Source organism: Ursus americanus, chromosome 8 (genome assembly GCF_024610735.1).
Source record: "Ursus americanus isolate L20-20 chromosome 8, mUrsAme1.1.p, whole genome shotgun sequence".
NCBI classification, from domain to species: domain Eukaryota; kingdom Metazoa; phylum Chordata; class Mammalia; order Carnivora; family Ursidae; genus Ursus; species Ursus americanus.
Window position 1 is genome coordinate 81,249,375 of NC_142134.1, and position 18,157 is coordinate 81,267,531.

Sequence of the window (18,157 nt, forward strand, 5' to 3'; positions counted from 1 at the left end):
TGCCCTCCACGCCCCTGACATCTGGGCCTGCTGGTTTCTTCGACAGGGCATCTCTGGCCTTCCTCCTAGGAAATAGCCCCCTAATAGTCCCCTCCTAAGGGACTGCAGCAGTCAGGGCGCTTTCTCGAAGCAAAATGAGGGCCAGTAGGTATCTCCACGTAACCTGTCTAAACTCTTCATGTTCACTGCGCTGCTTGACTCGGACCCTGCCCTGGGACAACCAGGATGTCTGGGCTTCAGCCCCAGCTGCCTGCAGGTGGCCCGAGGTGGGTAGGCTAGAGACAGCTGGGGTTCTGGAGAGGGTCCACTAAGTGCCCTGTCCTGATCCCCAGGGCCTTGAGGCCAGACCCTCCCTTGGGGCTGCAGGCTCCCTTCTTCTCTGAGAAAGGGAAGATGGGCAGCTGGCCCCGGGACCCCTGGCCCCAAGCCATACCCCCTACAAATGTGGGCCTGGGTCCTGGCCCGGGGAAGGCTGGGGGGAGGTATGCAGAGGCGTGGGCAGTGTGGGCTGGGTTCCTGGAAGCATCTTTATTGTTACGAGTCTGGGAACGGTGCAGAGGCAGGATGCCCAACCCAGAGGTGGGGGCTGTCTCAGGAGGGATCCACCGGCCGCTTAGGGGGCCATATCCGGTCTTTGATCCAGTCCACGTACTTGGCCACCCGGGTGTAGACACCGGGTTTATTAAGCCTCCCACAGCCATCGCCCCAGCTGATGATGCCATACAGGTAGGCCACGCCATTCTTCTCACAGGCCAGGGGCCCGCCCGAGTCCCCCTGCGGCAGGGCTGCTGGTCAGAGCCAGGCACTGGCTCAGCTCCTCAGCAGCCGGGAAACACCCCACCACCCACTCCTGCTCCGCCTCCTTCACCCCAACCCCGAAAATGTCCCCGAAGAGTCTCAGGTGTCCCCTTTGATGAGGACTCCCCAGGAGCTCCCAACACAGACTTCCTGACACCCTGGGGGGACCGATGACAAAGGTATTTCCAAGTAAAGGCTCTATCCCACCTTCCCCCGGCCTCCTAGACACGAATTCCTCTCATTCCAGGGCTGCTGTGACAGCGTCTGACCGTCTGACCGGTCATTGCAGTTCCCAAAGCTTTCCCATAGACTCCTCTCAGCTCTGTGACCAGGGACGTGCTCCCCAACCTGGCTCCCCACCACCCACCACCCACCAGCACACACCCTTTGTGGACCAGGTGGTCCCTGTGTTCTGGGCTAATCTTCCCACTTGAAATGCCCTCCTAGCCCCCTAGCAGACTCCTATTCATGCCTCAAAACAAGTACAAATGCCCCCTCGTCCAGAAAGCCAGCCTTGACTTCCCCCAAAGGTGCTTATTATGTTCCTGTGGTCCAGTGTCAAACCCCCTTGCCACTTCTGAGTTGTGTGACCTGGGAAGAGTGATAGGACCGCTCCGGGCCTCAGTTTCCCCACCTATAAAATGGGAAGTAAAGCAGCCCCTCCATCTCAGGGTTGACTTGCAGCCTAAAGATGGTGCTTGCGGAGCCCCTGATAAATGCTAGCTCTTGGGACTGGCTGATCGACTGAACCCACTTGGACGAACTCTAGCTGTAAAGGGCTTTGGCCTTTGGTGTCACGTGGACAGCCCTATCCTCGGCTGGACATGTCCAGGCTTTGAGACCCCACCCCTCCCTGGGCCTCGGTCTCCCCATCATGTGAGAGGGGCTCCTCTCCCCTGCTGGGAGGGCTTTGCAGCAGTGGCCAGGACGGCCTCCGGAAGAGGTGGGTCCCCATCCCGGGGGCAGCTCTCTGTCCTGGCTCCCCGCAGGCTCTGTGGGTCACGGTCTCTCTCAGCTCTGAGCTCCCCCTGCGGGGGACGGGGGGCAGGCAGTCTTGCGATTTGGGGCTCGGCCCTGGCTCACCTGGCAGGCATCGGACTTGCAGTCGAAGTAGCCGGCACACAGCATGTTGGGGCTGATGTCGGCCCCATACACCTCCGGGCTGCTGCACTTGTGGTCTGCGACCAGGGGGACCAGCGCCTCCCGCAGGGAGCTGGAGTAGCCACTCACATCTGCGGACGGGGTGCGCTCAGGCTGGGCGCGGCTCCCTGGGGCTGGCCCCGGCTCCCCTGGACACGGTGCCCCCTCCCCCACTCACTCTCGTCCTGGTGGCCCCAGCCCGCAATCTGGCACTTGTGTCCAGCGGGGAAGGGGCTGCTGGGCTCAGGCAGGCAGATAGGCTGGACGAACTGGGAGCGGACGGCACAGCGGTCCCCCTTCTTCTTCAGCCGGATCAAGACTGGCCAAGAGAGAGACCAGAGATCAGCCCAGGCCATGGGGGTCCATGCAGGGGCAGAGGGGCTGTGGCCTGGGAGACCCGGGTTGGAGCAGGAGAGCTGGCCCAGGGCTCGGCAAGGCTGGCCAGCCAGGTCTTCCTCCCGCCAGGCCAAGGCCACTCTGCCTTACCAGGTTCCCTGGCTGCCCTCCCCTCCGCCTTGCCCTTCCCCCTCTGTCTCTCCTTTCCTGCCCCTTCCCTCCCTTCCCCTCTTCCCCTCTCCCCAGGTCGGCCTGATGCCTACCCCTGCCTCTCTCCTGGCTCTGGCCTGGGGTGTGCAAAGCACACACACATCCCTGGCCCTGTTGTATCCCAACATGTCCCAAGCCTTACCCAGGTCATGGTCACTGGGGTTGAACACTGAGTACATGGGGTACGGGATGTATTTCTCGATGCCAAACGTCTGTGTTACGTCCGTTGTTTGGTTGAAGAAGTGTTGGCCCAGGACCACTAAGACACTTTCCCTGCGGGGGCTGTGCAGGGCTGCTGGTGGCAGCAGGACCCAGGCCCTCCCCTTGGGCCCCGCCCTTCCCCCACAAGCCCCTCCCATCGGGTCCCTCCCACAGGTCCCTCCCCTCCCCACAGGTCCCTCCCCTCCCCTCAGGCCCCGCCCCGAGCCCCCCGCCACAGACCCCCCTCCCCTCAGGCTCTCCCCTCTGGCCCCGCCTCCTCATGCTCTGCCCCACCACCCGCTGCGGCTCAAGCATTCTGGAGATAGCCGCAGAAACAGGCAGGTCCCCGGGATCCCTGCGGAGAGGCCTGGGTGAGGCGGGGGGAGTGGTGGGCTATGGCCACACACACACACACACACACACACACACACACACACGATCTTAGGCTGTGCCATCTCTAATGCATCCCCTTTAGTAACCTCTGGGGGCTTCATGCAGGTGGGGACCATGCTGATTGGGGCCTGAGTGGGTGGAGACCCCAGCCCTGCCTAGTGGCCCTGACCCAGCTCCTATCTAGCCTAGGTCCCCCAGATCCAGCCCCTCACTTCTGCTGGGCACAGGCCCTGGGCCCCCACGGTCAGGCTCTCTGTCCCCACTCTGGGCCTCTGTTTTCCCAGCTCCTGTTGAAGGGGGTAACCCCCAGCCTGGCTTGGGCCTCCTTCATTGGACTCCAGCTCCAGGCCACTGTGGGACCTCGGCCCCTAGGCCCTCCCAGGCCTTAGGCCCTTCTGGAAAATGGGCTCCTACACCAGGGGCAGCCAGCCAGCTCAGCACACAGTGGGGCTTGGTGCCTGGCCTTTGGTCAGGGTCAGCAACCCAAGTCCAGGGCCAGAGATGGGGACACATGGATCTCGCTCAGGTAGGCTCTCAGGGGGACGGCCAGTGAACTCAGGGCTTGAAACAACCAGGCCTCCATGGACGGGGGGAGGACCAGATTGCTGAGTGTGAGGCAGGGCAGGGCGGGGCGGGCTGTCCATCGGCTTTGGGCCCCCAGTTCTGTCTTTTGCCCCTTTTGCTCCTTTGCCAAAGGAGCATGCCCCTCCTGGGGGGGCCACCTGGGAGTCCACCATTCACCTCCAGCGCCCCTGCCTCACTCCCCCAGTCCTGGCCTAGATGTGAGGAGTGGGTACCGGCTCCCCTCCTCCAGCCTCTTAAACCCCCACCCAATCTCTTTCCATACAGGGAGGCCTCAAAGGTCCTATTTCCCAGGACCAGCGGCGATCCTACCACAGGTCACAGCTTCGCACAGGGCAGGCCTTGCGCCCACTGCCCGCCCCCCATGCTGTAGTCCCTGGGTGCCCAGTGAGGCTCAAGGCCAGACTCACGCTGCCAACCCTCCAGCCCCTGATCCCTAGGATGCTACTGTCAGGCCCATCCTCTCCCAGTGGACTCCCAGGGGGATGCTGCCTGTCTGGACTCCCACACGGGGAACCTTGTTCCCATGCCAGCAGGTGGAGGCAGAGGAGGGCCTGGCCTTTCCTGCTGTGAGTTGGCTGCCTCCTCTGGGTGTGTGGTGGTGGGCCTTGCATCCCCGACCCCCACTCCCTTAGCTGCCTGCCCAAGCCTGCCTTCTCACAGGAAGCTTAGCTCACGGAGTGGGCGGGGCCTCGGAGTCCGTGCTGGGGGGCGGGGGTAAGGCGCCCCCACCTGCGCAATCTGGGGTCTGGGGGGGTGGGATCTTCCCAGATAAGGGCATGCCCATCACCCCCCAACCCCTCTGCCCCCCCACCCCCCCAGCCCAGAACTGTCCTGGCAGGGCTGGGCCGTGACCCGGGGCAGGGGTGGGGCTGGTCGCCTCAGCTTCCAGGCCCAGCACCAAGCTGAACACCAACCCCCGCCACCCCCCGCCCTAGAGTCAGTGGGGCCATGGGAAAACGAGGGACCAAAGCTGGGGGTTATAGGTGTAGGTGGGGACATGTGGGAACACAGTGTGTGAGGACAGGCAGATGGGTGGATGGGAGGGTGGCAATGGAGGGTAGATGGGGCATGGGGGAGTGGGTGGGGGAGAGGTGTGGAAGGGATGGTGGGTGTATGGCCAGGTGGGGGGCTGGGCAAGTGGATGGGCTGTAACATGCAGCGGGGGGCGTGGACCAAGCCACTCACCTGTTGGAGAAGCAGTGGGCCGCGGACACCACCCAGCAGGTGTGGACAAGACTCCCTGCACAGAAGTTGCTCCCGATGTAGACGGCGGCCAGCCAGGGGTGGGAGCCGGGCAGGGAAGATGAGCCGCCGATGATGCGTGGCCGGAGAAAGCTCCTTTTCTTGTGCCTCTTGCCACAGGCCTGGCGTCCCACTGGGGCAGGCTCAGCCCGGCTCAGCAGGACCTCAGCGGGCAGGGGCGGGATTCTGGCAAGGGATTCTGGGGGCACAGGTCACCGGGTCACACCCCCGCCCAGAGTGGGTCCTGGCTGCCACCCTCACCCACCACCCGCCCCACCCCAGGCAGCTCACATGGAAAAGGGCCCAGGGCTCAGCCCCCTTTGCCCTCACAGGCACACAATCAACTGAGCCTCAGTTTCCTCTTCTATACAATGGGGAGAACAAGACCCCGTCAGTCGCAAGGCTCTGTGGGTACCACAGTGGTGTGGCACGCCTGGCAGGGGTTCCTGTCCCTCCCAGCTGCCCGGGACCTCAGAGCCCAGGCCAGTCAGGTGGCCCTGCGGGCACAGGGGCCCGAGGGCAGGCTGCTCTCCTGGAGCTTCCCACCTCCAGGGTCTGACTCCAGGGGAACCTGCTGTACCTCCCACCCCCATTATTCACCCCTAACTGACACTTTCCTGTCTCGGCTCAGGCTGGGTGGGAGCCACCCAGAGGACCTGTGACCTGCTGGCCTGCTCTGACCCCAGGTGCCAGCCCATCACATGGCTTTGGGTGAGCTCTGCTCCAGGGAGCCTCAGTTTCCCCGTCTCTCAGAGGGGGCCGTTGTCCTCCAAAGAGGGAGGACCACAGGGAAAATTGCTGTGACCCCCGTGGGACTGGGGCCAGGCTGCCCCTGCTCGATCCTCACGCCCCCTGCTGCACATTCGCGCACCACAGGCCACCAGGCGGCAGTACTCCCAGGAGAGCGCGCTGTCCTTCACCACGTAGCACCAGGGCCTCTCGTCCTTGTCTGGGTTCCTGGGGTGCATGGAGAGGCAGGTGGGCCGGGGCCGGGGCAGATGGGAGAACCCGGCAGGGTGGGGCTCCTGACACCCCCTTCCCAGCAGCGTTTGGCTGATTCTGCAGATGGGCACCGTGGCCTCGGGCCCTGTGGGCCTGACTTCCGCCCCGGGACAGAGCCTGCCCACCCTGGATGAGGCAGCCTGGGGCAGGCCAGGCCAGTGCTGACCGGCAGTAGGCGTGAGGGCCCAGGCCGAGCAGGGCCGCGGCGCCCACGGAGTCCACGTGCAGCTCCTGGTAGAGCAGGTCCGAGTTCCAGGCCAGGCAGCTGAGGCCGGAGGCCGCCATGCTGGCCACGCCTCGATAGTCGGTGCCGTTCCCCACGAAGCAGCGCTGGGTGGGCACTGTGGGCAGCACGGGGTGTGGTGAGCCCGGACCCGAGGCTGTGTCTGCACTGACGCTGGCCCTGGGGCCCAGGGCCAGGAGGTGGCCACTCACCGACGTTGCAGAGCCGCCCAGCGTGGCCTGGGGGGCAGGAGCATACGGTGGTCCCAGTGGCCACGATGAGGTGGCAGGTGCCCCCGTTCAGGCACGGGCTGCTCAGGCAAGCTGGGGGGAGGGCTCAGAAGCTAGGCCTCAGGCCTTGAGGATGCCAGCCGCGTGAGGGCGGGCTCGGGGCCAGTCCGCCTGGTGCCTGCGGCTGGGGGACCCCGGGCCAGCCCCTCCCCCGGCCATAGCGTACCTGTGTGGCGGGCGCCCTCGCAGCGGATCTGGCCCCCAGTACACTCACACTGCTCCACTTGGCCCTGGCTCACTCGGGCCCAGCGGTCGCCCACCTCCAGGTGCTCGTAGCGCGTCTCGTCGAAGCATTTTTCTGGGGGTCGCGGAGCACCCTCACATCGCTGTCCTCGGGCAGGCACTTCCCCCGCCCATCCTGCCAGGACCTGGCCCGGCCCCGGGCGCCCCCGTGGCCCTGCGCACCTGTGCCGCAGTCCTTGCCTGTGAAAGCCGTGGGGCAGGTGCAGTGGTAGGACTCGGGGTCCTGGGTGTTGGAGCACGAGCCCCCGTTGAGGCACGGGCTGGAGGCGCAGGGATCTGGGGCAGCTGGGGACACGCGGAGGAACGGGGGACAGATGTAAGAGAACACGGCCTGTCAGCATGTCTCTCCCAGGCCCCGTCTGCTTGCCAAGGCCCACAGTGCCTCCATCGGGCCTCCTGCCTTCAGGCTGCCCCTCTGGGTTCCTTGGGGTGCAGGCCTTCCCTGTCGTCCCAGCACCCCCACCCAGCACACAGACCCTGGGCAAGCGGGCGTCTGGGTCTGTACCTGGAAGCCCAGTCCCTCATCAGGCAGCACAGTTCCCTCCTGTGTGCCCTGGGATCCTTGTGGGTGGGGCTGTCAGCAGCCCCCCTGCAGACCCTATGGGCCCTCATCTCTGTTCAGGGCTCTACCTGTGCAGCCACAGGGCCCAGCCGACCACCAGGGGGCGCCTTGGTCCCAGCAATGACCGAGGCAGCCCTGTGGCTCCTGGAGAAGCAGGGTCCTGCCTGGGAGGGGCTCCACCCTCTGCACTCCTGCTGCCCCCTGGGCTGATGACTCCTCTGTCCCTTCCCAGGTCCCCAGCGCTGCAGTGGGGTGGACCCCAAAGTCCCCTCCTGCACTCTAAGCAGGACCCGCTGTCCCAGGTCAGCTCTGTCCCCTTGGCTCCCACCCCCATCAGCAGGTTGACCCTAGCATTCCCTTAGACACACCCCACCCCAGAACCAGCACCCCCCCACCCCCCACCCCCCCACCCCCCCGCCGCCAGCACCCACCTGGACCCTCCCTGGGCACAGAGACCTGTGCACAATAGCCCCAGGCCCTGTCGCGGTCATAGTTGTGAGTGGTGGCACACCTGGGGGTGAGGAGACAGGTGAGTCCCAGCCCAGAGACCTTCCCCCCCGCCCCCCCCCCCCCCCCGCCCCGCGCCTCTGGCAGGGTGCCCTGCTGGCCACTCTGGAGCTCTGCCTGAGTCACACCCACCCCTCCCTTCCCTGCTGTGTAGGGGCTCAGGCTGGAGTAGGGAGGGTGGAGGGTGGACAGGGGCCGTGGGGACCTGGGGGGGGGGCTGGTGCTCTGTGCCCGCAGGCCTCCCCCCCTCCCAGCTGGGACCCACCACTTCCTGTGGGCGCTTCCCTCCGACGTGCAGGAGTGGAACATGCGGCCGCCATAGCGGAAGGGGAGCCTGCAGGGCCGCCCGTCCTCTGTGAGCACTGCGGAGGGAGGGGAGGGGATCAAGGGGCTCCCGTGCTGGGCACCTCCTGACCCCACATCGCCCACCCCGCTCCCCAGCAGCCGCCTGAGATCCTCCCGACCCACCCGCCCAGGTGTAGCCCGCCGCCTCCACTTCCGGGAAGCTCTCCTGACCCACCTGGGCCCCCAGGGCTGCTGCTGGAGGGAGCTGCCCTGGGCGGGGGGGTGAGCCCCCTACCACGGGGTCCCTGTGCCTCTGGAGCACTCGTGGCTGGGGTCCCAGGGGTCACGGAGGTTACAGGGATCGTGGGGGTCCCAGGGGTCACTGTGGCGTTAGGTTCTGGGGGTTCTGTGAGGTTCTAGGAGGAGCCAAGAGGGCTGTGATGGTGTCAGTGTGGGATGGCCCCCTTCACACTCAGGCCCCGCCGGCTGAGCTGGTCGCCGTCCCCAACCACAGTTGCCATATTGGGGCCCTAAGGTCTTAGAGTAGAAACCAAGGGGACCCTGGCCACTGGCTGTCCTGAGGCCTCAGCTGGGCCCCATCCCCTCCCGCCGAGCCCGCGGGGTTAGACAGGGTGGGCTGGTTGTCTTCCAGCCTCCAATCCTGGGGATCTGTTCTGGGGGATGGACGAGAGCAGCCATGAGGCCTCCGAGGTCCCCCCACCCCCCCAAACAATGGGACCCAAAATAGGCCCAGAGAGAGGGGAGTGGCCCTCATGCTCCCAGGTGGGGGCCCAGCAGGTCAGATCCCCAAGCCTCCTGTCCCCCAGGCCTCCTGTCCCCCAGGCCAGCCCAGCATGCCCAGACGTCTGCCCACTGAAGGCCAGAAAGCCAGCTGTCAGTGCACTGGGCCCCTCACCCACTCCACAGCCCTCCCTGGCCCCGGCCCCAGGACCCAGAGTGGGCACAGGGAGCCCATGGTCACAGCGCCATGGGGTCAGCGCTCACCCTGCCAGCCAGGGGCTGAGCCCCGCGAGCCACCAGCAGCAGCAGCAGCAGCAGCAGGGCCATTCCCGGCGGGGCGCAAAGGCTGGGACCCCGGGCCCAGCGCCCCATGGCTCCTCCTGGGCTGGCGTAAGGGGCAGCAGGAGGCAGAAACAGAGCAACCAGGGCAGGTGGGGGGTCAAGGCCACCTGGAAATGATTAACTCTGGCAGCCTCCAATGCCGGGCCCACATATCCCTCACATCTGCGGCCCAGCTCACCCCACCTGGTCCAGCTGTGCCCTCTGGCATCAGCCACACTGGCCCTGGACCTGACAGTGTCCCTGGGTCTCAGCTTAGAAGCCTCCTCCAGGAAGTCTTGCCGGACACACTACCTGTGGGGGCTTGGACTTGTGGCCCCGGCTTCCGGCCCCCACCGCTCCACAGGGCTGGCCACTGTCTGTGAACTATGCTAACCGGAGTGGCTATGAGCGCTGCGTCTCCCAGGCCTGGCAGGTGGGTGCGAGCCCCACAGCCAGCAAAAGGCCAGGCGCGGTGGGGAGCTTTGTGTGCACTGGGCTGAGCGTTACCGACACTGACCCCAGGATGGGGAGCCCTGCCGCTCCCAGCACTTCAGCTTGGCCCCACCCAGGATAAGCCTGGGGAGGTGGGCAGCCCCAGAGCTGCCAGTCCACCTGCCCTAACTGCAGGGTGCCCAAGAATGTCCCCTTCCCCTTGGGAGGACCCCCTTGGACACCTCCTCCAGGAAGCCTTCCCACCCCCAGACTCCCTCAGCCCTGGGCTTCCCCTCTCACACTTGGATGACATGTGCTGTCCCTGCCTCTGGCCGGGGCTGCCCACACCCCATCGCAAGCCCTGGCTGGTCCTCAGAAGAGCCCCAGCCAGGCACCCGGGCCCACCAAGGGCCACAGAAACCTGGCGTGGGGTCCTGCCCAGGTCTGCATGTACCTTGCTCTCTCCATCTGGGACCTGGGGTGGGGGCACGGCCCCTTGGACACAATTGCAGTAGGTCTGCCCCACCCCCACGAGCCCTGAAAGCGTGCCTGGGGGCCGCGGGCCGAGCTGCCAGGGGAAGCTCTTCTGCAATTTCTGAGCACAGGTTCCCCCAGCGTCAGCTCAGCTGCCCACGGGGGCAGAAGACGAGGGCTGACCCTCACTCTGCTCGAGGGACCCCTGGCACTAAGGCCACCTCACCGTGTACCCCCAAACCACTCTCTCTGGGCCCCCGTTCTGTCATTTGCGCAAAAGGAGGGAAAGTGGAAACTGAGGGGGCACCCAGCTTGGTGGGTCGTGGGTGCAAGGTTGGGGGGCATGAGCGTCAGGAGCAGACGTGGTAGTATGCTGGGTGGGGGGATGGGGAGGTGCGTGGTGGGTGCAGGGTCCAAGGGCACGAGCATCGGGGGGTGTGGGTTTTGGGGGACATGAGCCTCAGGTCCAGGGAGGGAAGCACAGTGGGTGCCAGGGACATGATGGGTGCTGGGCACAGTGGGTGATGGGCCCCTCCCAGAGCACTGCTCCCTAGGAGATTCCAGAATCACCCCAGTGGCCTTGCCGAGTCCTCAAAGGTTGGGCCCTTCCCAGCAGCTCTGCGGAGAGAGGGGTGCAGGGTCCCTCACCGCTCAGCTGCTTGATGTTGGGGCTCCACCAAGACGAACTGGATCGCTGGCCGCCTGGACCTGCTTCGGCCAACAGCCCACAGCGGCCCTGCCCCCACGGCCTGGCTGGCCACGTGCCCTCCTGACGAGGCTCCGGCGCTCTGTGACCACACTCGGCACAGCCTCGGGGCCCGACACCACCAGGGCCTCAGCGAGGGCCCCTCCACGGACGGACAGACGGACAAGCCCTGCCACAGCACCGTCTAAATGAGGCCACGCACAGGGCCTGCAGCACCCTGGAGCCCGGGCAGGAGAGCACAGGGCGCAGCGTGGCTCTCGGCCTCCCGGCCGAGACCTGCCCCCCCGGCAGCCACCCCTGCCCCCGAGGGCCCTGCACTGACTTGTCGGGCACAGCACGAAGCCCATGTGGCCACGTCCTCTCACCCTCCAGGGCACCACAGCCTGAGCCCCACGAGACTGTCTTCCTTCTCTTTGCCCATCCTTGACCTCAGGACCGGGAGCCGTCGCCTCCCCGACCCCTCTCCTGATATGCTCCCTGAGGGCAGGGTCTGTGCCCCAGCACCCAGCACGAGGCTGACACTCGGGGGGTCCCCAAAGTTGATTTATTGAGGGAAGGCTGGAGGCAGGAGGAGACAGGGTCCGAGGAGCCCTCGGAGCCAGCTGTGGTGAGTGTCCGAGGCCGGGCCACCCTGCCCTCTCCTGGTTTGGCTCCGGAAGCCAGGGTGGCCAAGGTGGCCCCTCCAAGGCCCTCAAGATGACTTGGGGCTGTCCCCACGAGATCACGGGCGTCCACACGTGTCCAGGTGGGGCAGCGCCCATGTAGGGTCAGGAGGGACAGCTGGTGGGGGCGGGGCTTCAGGCGGCCTCAGACGAAGGTGGCGTGGTGTGGGCTGGCCTTGGGCTTGGCGGGCCCACCTGCGACAGGACTCAGGCTAGGGACGTCTGATGTCAGGGCCCCACTGGCCCGAGACCTCTGGGGGCCTGTCCGCACCCTGGGGACGCTGCTGCCCCGCCCGGGGGCCATGCCTGCGACACAGTCCACATCGATGATGGTGTTGACCGGGAGGCCCTGGCTGCCTCTGGCCCCGCCTCCTGTCACAAGGAGAAGAGAGAGACTGTCACCGTCTGCCCTGCCCTGGGCTCTGCAGCCCTGCAAGCACCCCACCCTCGTCATACAGACACAGGTGATCCATGACCTCGGTGCCCTGGGCCGGTCTGCCCCCCAACACAGCTGTTTTCAGAGCGCTGACCTGCAGCTCCATGAAGCAAAAGCCCCCAGACCCTCATTGCCCCAGGGTCACCCAGAACAGAGGGGAGCCCTCACAGAGGTGCCTCACAGTGAGGGGGGGGCCAGCCAAAGGGGCTTCGGGCACGAGTCACAGAGGTGGGTGCAAGGGGAGAGAGCAAAGGTAGGGGCCCTGGGTGGGGTCACCCATGCCCGTCAGGCTTTCCCGTGACCCCCATTTCCCCACGCTGGCTCAGGAACAGAGTTCAGCCACCCGCTGAGGTCCCCAACCCACCCTAGCCTGCTTCCTCCTGGCGGGGCTGTGTGCACGGCTCAGTCTTAGGCCAAGGGGCAGGCCCTCAGGGGAAGGCCCCTCCCCGGGCATTCAGGCCTCTACCGCAGACCTCGCTGCGGGCCTTCTCCGCAGGCCGTGGCTCGAAGGCCGGAGTGGGGCCGGGGCCCAAGCCTGGCTTCTGGCTCCCCTCACCCCCAGGCCCTCCCATCCTGACCACCTACTTGTCTTCCTGACTGCTGCCTCGGGCCACGTCTTCACCCTCACAAACTCCGAGTCTTTCCCAGCATCTCCTCCAGGTTGCAGGCACCCCTCGACACCTTCCTTCCCCGTCACACACACCTCAAGGCCAAGTGCCCCGCCACCTGCCCCTCTTATAGGCCATTCGGTGGTCAGCTGGGCATCTGGCTCCAAGCTCCCCATCCCTCCACTCCCCTGACCCCCTGGCCCGGAGCCTCTGGGCTGCCTTAAACTACCTGGGAAGCTTGTAGACCCTGGGGTGGGTCCCTGCCCTGTCATGTGTCCCAGCAGGGCCCCTGGAGGGCAGAAAGGTGTCTTCCAGATGGAGTCCCCAGGGACCAGCTCGGGGTGGGGATGCTGTGTGCTCGGCCGCACCCTGGGCCTCAGCTCCCTTCCTGAGCTCCCTGGCTCACCCCAGGGTGGATTCTGCAGGCAGGACTCTGGGGCCCTGGTCTGGCCAAGGGTGGGCGGGAGCCCTGTCCTATCTTAGGCACGTCCTTGGTGATCCTGGGACTGAGGACCCTCAGGTGCCCGTGGGGGACAAGCGGAGCCCTGAGCCCACAGCCCACAGCTGACAGGCCGGAGGAGGAGTGCAGCCCCCAGGGACACCAGGTCCTGCTCCACTGACTACCTGTCCCTGGGCCTCAGTTTCCCCAGCCTTGCTGGTGGAGGAGAAGACAGATCCCTCCCTGGTTCCCAGGCCTACAAGCAAAAGTGGGGATGACCACGGAGGTCAGGAGTCTGGGCTTCCCAGCTGCTCTGTGGCCTCAAAAGTCCCCCGACCCCGCCGCACCCAGCGCCTCTGGACACACCTCCACGCGGCCTCCCTGGGGTAAGTCCGGGCCTGCCGGCGGAGGCGGGCACCCTCTCTGACGGCGTCCGGCCCGACCGCTCAGTAGCAACTCAAGGAGGTGGCAGGAGGGCCTTTTGCCTGGGCCTCCCCGCACGCCGGCGTCGGGCACCTGGCCTGCAGGGTCACCCCCTGCCCCACAGCGGGGCTGCTCGGGGCCTGTCCCATTCAGGCAGGTCCAGCGGGGGCGGAGCCACGCGGCGGAGGTCCCGAAGAGGCTGCCCTCTGGAGGTCCGAGGGTCCACACAGCACAGCCCTTCAGGCGTTTTAGCAGCTGCTCTGCTAGGGCTGGCGGGGCTCCACTCCATCCCCTGCTTGTCACTGGGTCCCCATGGCCCCAGTGCCAGGCTGCAGGGCCCAGACATGATGGGGGGGACTGGCCTCCGCCTGAGACTTGAGGCGTGCAGAAAGGCAGGGATTGGCCCCCTTAACCAGCATGTGTCTGGAGCGTTAAAGGACCTGTGACCCCACCCAGGTTCAGGAGCCCAGCCTTCTCCCGTCCAGCCGCAGACGGGCCCCGGGGAAGACAGAGAGCTGTAGGGAGTGGACAGGCCTGGGCCACGGCAGCCCCCTCCCGCCCCCGCCCAAGCAGCTCTGGGCTCAGGGTGGGGAGGAACGATGCCTTCTGGAGACGGGGCAGCGGGTGGGTCCATGGGCCAAGGACGTGAGCGTCACAGAGGGCTGGCCGCAGCCTGGGCCCTTCCTGCCTGCCCTGCTCAGACTTGCTCTCCTGAGTAAGTGGCAGCCCAGGCCTGTGACTCAGTGGCAGGACCCAGCCCTGTGCAACAGGCGTGTGTCACAGCCCCTGGGCCAGGGCCTGCCCCAGAGCAGCTCCCGCCTAGCCTCCCAGAGCTCTCACCAGCGTTCCCCGGCCAGCCAGGCTCCGGGGGTGGCCATCCTCTGTCCCGGGTCCCTCACCCACACAGACATGATGCTGGAGCCAGAACCTTTGTCTCCTGCCCACTTGGGCGGCTCTGCTGACCCTTCCTTTTCCTGGGGCACCGCGGACCCTGCGCCCAGACCATCCCAGAGCATGACTGCAGTCTGGAGCCCTGGGAGCCCCTGCTGCCCCTCGCCAGCTGTTCTGGTCCATTCCTCCCTGGGCCACCCCTTCCTTTGTCCACTAGCATTCTCTGTGCTAAGGGCCGGCTCTGCTTTGGCCGCCAAGGATCCACATCGGGAGAATGTGACAACAGAGCCAGGACCCTCCTCTCAGGGACAGGGTGGGACAGGGCTACACTGGCAGGGTCAGGGCCAGGGGCATGGCCTGACCCCTTGGCCACCTCCAAGCTCTCCTTCAGGATCCAACTCCAGCTGCCCACGGCCCTTCCCGACCCAGAGGAACCCTCCCTGGCCTCCAGCTGCTTTGCTGTGATGTCGGCCCCCATGCATCATCTGGGGGCTGGATCCAGGGTGCCCCCCAGCTGTCCTGACATCTCTGTGAAGCCTCCCAGCTGCCCCTTAGAAGCTCCCACAGCACAAGCAGAGGTAGGCACCGCTGAATTCGAAAATTTGGGGGGAGGAGCAGGGACCAGGGAAGAGACCCCAGGGTCTGCCCTTGGCCCCTGGTCCTTCCAGGCCCTCCCAAGACCTCTGCTGGCCCCGGGTACCCCATTCCACCCGCTTTCACAGAGGCTGACTTGGTCCCCATGGGAAAGAGCAGGGACAGCCCCAACCAATGCCCTGGTTCCAGCCCATGAAATGCACAAGGGACCCCTCCACGTGGATCCCCAGGCCCACTGGACTATGTCTGGACATGGGGGGGGGTGTTACCCAATTAAAGCTCTTCACTCAGCACATCTGTACTGAGCACCTATTGGGTGCCTGGACCACAGCAAATGGCAGCACGCAATGAGGGGAGGGGACATCTTCAGGGAGAATGGGGACTGGGCAGTCCCAGGGCCACACCGGGTGCAGGCATGGAGAGGGTGGCCCTGGGGAGGGGCTGCAGGCAGGATCCCTAGCAGTGCTGGCCCCGAGTGGGCACTGGTAGCTGGGGTCCAGGACAGCAGGGGATAGCAGAGGTGGGGGTAGGTCACGCTGTGGACCATGGGAGCCTGTGGGTTCCACTCAGACCCAGGAGTCAGGGAGAGCAGACCAATGCAGGGACAGCGGGGCCCGGAGCACGGCCGCGCAGCAGGAGACACAGGGCCGGTGACCCTGGCCGCTGGGAGGATGGAGTTGTCATGGCCAGTGCTGGGGGTCTGGGGAGGGGGCCGGGCCAGTGCTGTCAGCCCCGGGAAGCCTGTGGAGGCTTCCGGCCAGGTATCTAGCTGGAGAAGGTCTGCTCAGGTCCATTCAGCCAGAGCAGGGCCAGAGCACCAGACGTGCCCTGCTGGAAAGGAGGGGTTCTGGCGAGGCCCCAGGCCGAGGGCTGGCTGCCAACAACTTTCAGTCCTGAAACCGGTGGCAGGCCTCTAGTGCCGACGTGTCCCTGAGAAAGCTGGCCACTCCTGGGCCCGCCGTGGTTTGTACTGGGGAGGACTGGGCCATCTGCCTCCGGAAGGCAGGGGTGCTCAGCGTGGGAATCCCTCGGCCACCCAGATGGAGGGGCTGGACCTCTGCTGCAGATACAGACATCCGAAGGGATGCGTGCAGATGTGGGGAGGGACATGGGAATAGGAGGTGGGGCCCGGGGCTGGGGACACCTGCACGGCTGTCCCCGGAGGCCTCCCTATGGCTACTGTCGTGGACATAGCTGCAGTAAGGAAGGGTGTCCACGTCATCTGGGGCTGAGCAGGGGTGACACACCAGGGCTGTGGCTGGGGGAAGGGGAGGGAGGAGGGGGGCTGACCACTGAGCAGCCAGGTGCAGACGGGCTCCTGGGATTTGCAGCCACACCAAAGGCACGGGGTCTGGCTGCCTTCACTGCCAAGGTCAAGGCCGTGGCCTCTGGTTAACTCTCCAGTTGCATTCCCATGGAAACCACATTACTAGGCCTCCGTGACCCCCACTGGGTGGGCTGTGTGAGGAGACCAAGAGTTAAAGGTGTCTGCTAGGAAGTGAGCGGTGGGTTCCCAAGAGCTGCCACTCTGGGAACTGGGTGTGCCTTTGGGCACCCTGGACACTGACAGCTGGACGGGGTTTCCAAGTGGAGACAACTTCTGCCCCAGCCAGGGAGCAGCATCCTTCGCACCCGAGCCCCCCCCTCAGACCCTGGGCTGGAATGGCTGTGCGGGGACCCCTTCCCGGGAGGGGTGCAGCTGTGCCCGTGTAGTCACTGAGGGACCCCACAGCTGTTAAGGCAGCTGGCTAGTGGGGTCCCCAGGGGCCTTGCCTCCTGAAAGGGCTGGAAGGGGGTTTAGCCAAGCCCCTGACCCACTGCCCTAACGCCAGTATAGCCACACAGCAGTGAGGAAAGCTGGGCTCTTCCCAAGCTGCTTGCGCCTGCTGAGGGGTGGGGGTGAGGGCGGGGGTAGGGGGATGGGGGGCGGGGCCCTCTCTGGCCCATCCATTGCTCAGACAGAGGGGCAGTCGAGGAGAGAGTTCTCTAAACCCAGACCTTTGGGAAAGGGCTCCAGATGTCCCCTTGCAAAGAGCTCTCCCGAATCCCACACGGTCAAGCCCTACACCCTGGGGTTCCTGGCCACTGACCCTCTACTCACGCATGAAGCCCAGCCTTGGGTCCAACACCACACAAGTATTGGGTCAGGCTGAGGCAGGGGCTCCAGGGGCCACCGGTCTGCACTGCAGGCTCCCTGGCCGCTCCAGACACCCTCACCAAACACCCAGCTCAACAGATATGCTCTGCTCCCTAGGAAGCAGGTGCCCTGTGGGACGTAACTCCTACACCCTGAGTACGTGCACACAGGCATCTTCTCACGCCGTGCAGAGGCCAGCACCACCCTGGGCTTGGGCTGTGTAGGACCCCCACTCGGAATTGGTCTCTGGCTCTGCAGGGACCCGGGGACACACACCTTCCCAGCTGGTCCTTCCCAGGGCCAGAGAGTGCCCACGAACTCAGGGGTGTCTTTGGAAGCCAAACAGATGACAATGAAGGAAATAGCCAGGAATTAGGGTCACAGCAAACACAAGATTCATTTTCAGGGTAACTATCTATGGACCGGGCCCTCTGCACTGGACTCACTTCTCGGTCCCACGTCCTTCCCAATACCTCTGTGCTCTGGCCATGCAAGGTGCCAACGCGCCTCCTGGTATGTGGGCGCTGGGGATTGCGGGCCAGGGCGGGCGGGCGGCGTGATCCTCAGGAGGACACCCCCCACCCCGGTCACCTGGGGGCCCGCTGCGGGCACCTGCCCGACTGGCTTCACAGCCTGGACGTGGCTACAAGCTGCGGAGCCCGAGGGCCCAGGGGCCTCAGCGCCCTGCGTCTTCACCCTGAACCGATCCACAGTGACCACCGCGTTGCTAAGAAACACGTCACAGCAATTGCCTAGAATGGGTGAGAGTAACTGTGGGTGAGACCTGCCTTCTAAACCCTGAGAAATAAAATGCAGTGCTTGGTGCCCTTCGGAGGCCCAGGGGTGTGAGGGCTGCTCTTCCCCCACTCGACGGACGAGTCTCAGAGGCAGCTCCCCTTTCGTTGCGACGTGGGGGTGCCTGACACAAGGCTTATGGGGCCAGGGGTCCTCCCACACGGAGAGCCCACGAAGAGCCTAACTCAGAGGCCCCAGGCTGCCGGTCCTCGCCAAGAGGGGCCCGAGTGCATTGCCCAAAAGGAAGCTCAAGCCCAGGCCCTTCCCAGCAGATGGGCTTGTCAGCTCCAAGAAGACACACGTGGGTCACAGACCTTCACGGCTCCTCAGGGCCCGCCCGCTCCCCCGGCCTGTGGCCAGAGCCCCTCCGTCTCGGCCCAGACAGAGCCAGGGGCGGGGGCACGCGTGCTGGCCGTGGGACCGGTCAGCCAGGAGGAGCCGGCCAGGGTGCGGGCAGGAGCCGCGTTCCTGCACGTCTGGC

The 18,157-nt window shown here is 65.7% G+C and overlaps 2 protein-coding genes across 3 annotated transcripts in view; both read right to left on the minus strand.

Annotated features, from left to right (window-relative positions):
• Positions 1–509: 509 nt before the first annotated feature.
• On the minus strand, positions 510–9,171 carry HGFAC (HGF activator). The gene is made up of 14 exons (XM_045770872.2): positions 9,023–9,171; positions 8,253–8,433; positions 7,998–8,094; positions 7,657–7,736; positions 6,826–6,948; positions 6,587–6,718; positions 6,343–6,453; positions 6,074–6,248; positions 5,777–5,862; positions 4,849–5,104; positions 2,627–2,766; positions 2,117–2,257; positions 1,882–2,030; positions 510–774 (listed from the first exon to the last, which is right to left on the minus strand). The coding sequence occupies exons 1-14, from the start codon at positions 9,128–9,130 to the stop codon at positions 592–594; spliced, it is 1,962 nt and encodes a 653-aa protein (XP_045626828.2). The 5' UTR covers positions 9,131–9,171; the 3' UTR covers positions 510–591.
• Positions 9,172–11,239: 2,068 nt separating this feature from the next.
• RGS12 (regulator of G protein signaling 12) overlaps positions 11,240–18,157 on the minus strand; it is a 109,736-nt gene continuing 102,818 nt past the window's right edge. For both annotated transcript variants that reach the window (XM_045770855.2, XM_045770854.2), the window contains exon 18: positions 11,240–11,725. In XM_045770855.2, coding sequence (XP_045626811.2) covers positions 11,499–11,725 — 227 coding nt within the window. In that variant the 3' untranslated portion in view covers positions 11,240–11,498. The remainder of the gene's footprint in view (positions 11,726–18,157) is intronic.

Excerpts from the sequence above, each read along its gene's own strand:
- HGFAC (XM_045770872.2), bottom strand. The coding sequence starts at position 9,130 with ATGGGGCGCTGGGCCCGGGGTCCCAGCCTTTGCGCCCCGCCGGGAATG. Across the intron at positions 6,454-6,586 it reads CGAGGGCGCCCGCCACACAG|CTTGCCTGAGCAGCCCGTGC; the intron begins GTACGCTATGGC and ends CCCTCCCCCCAG. Across the intron at positions 2,258-2,626 it reads CCCCAGTGACCATGACCTGG|TCTTGATCCGGCTGAAGAAG; the intron begins GTAAGGCTTGGG and ends TCTCTTGGCCAG.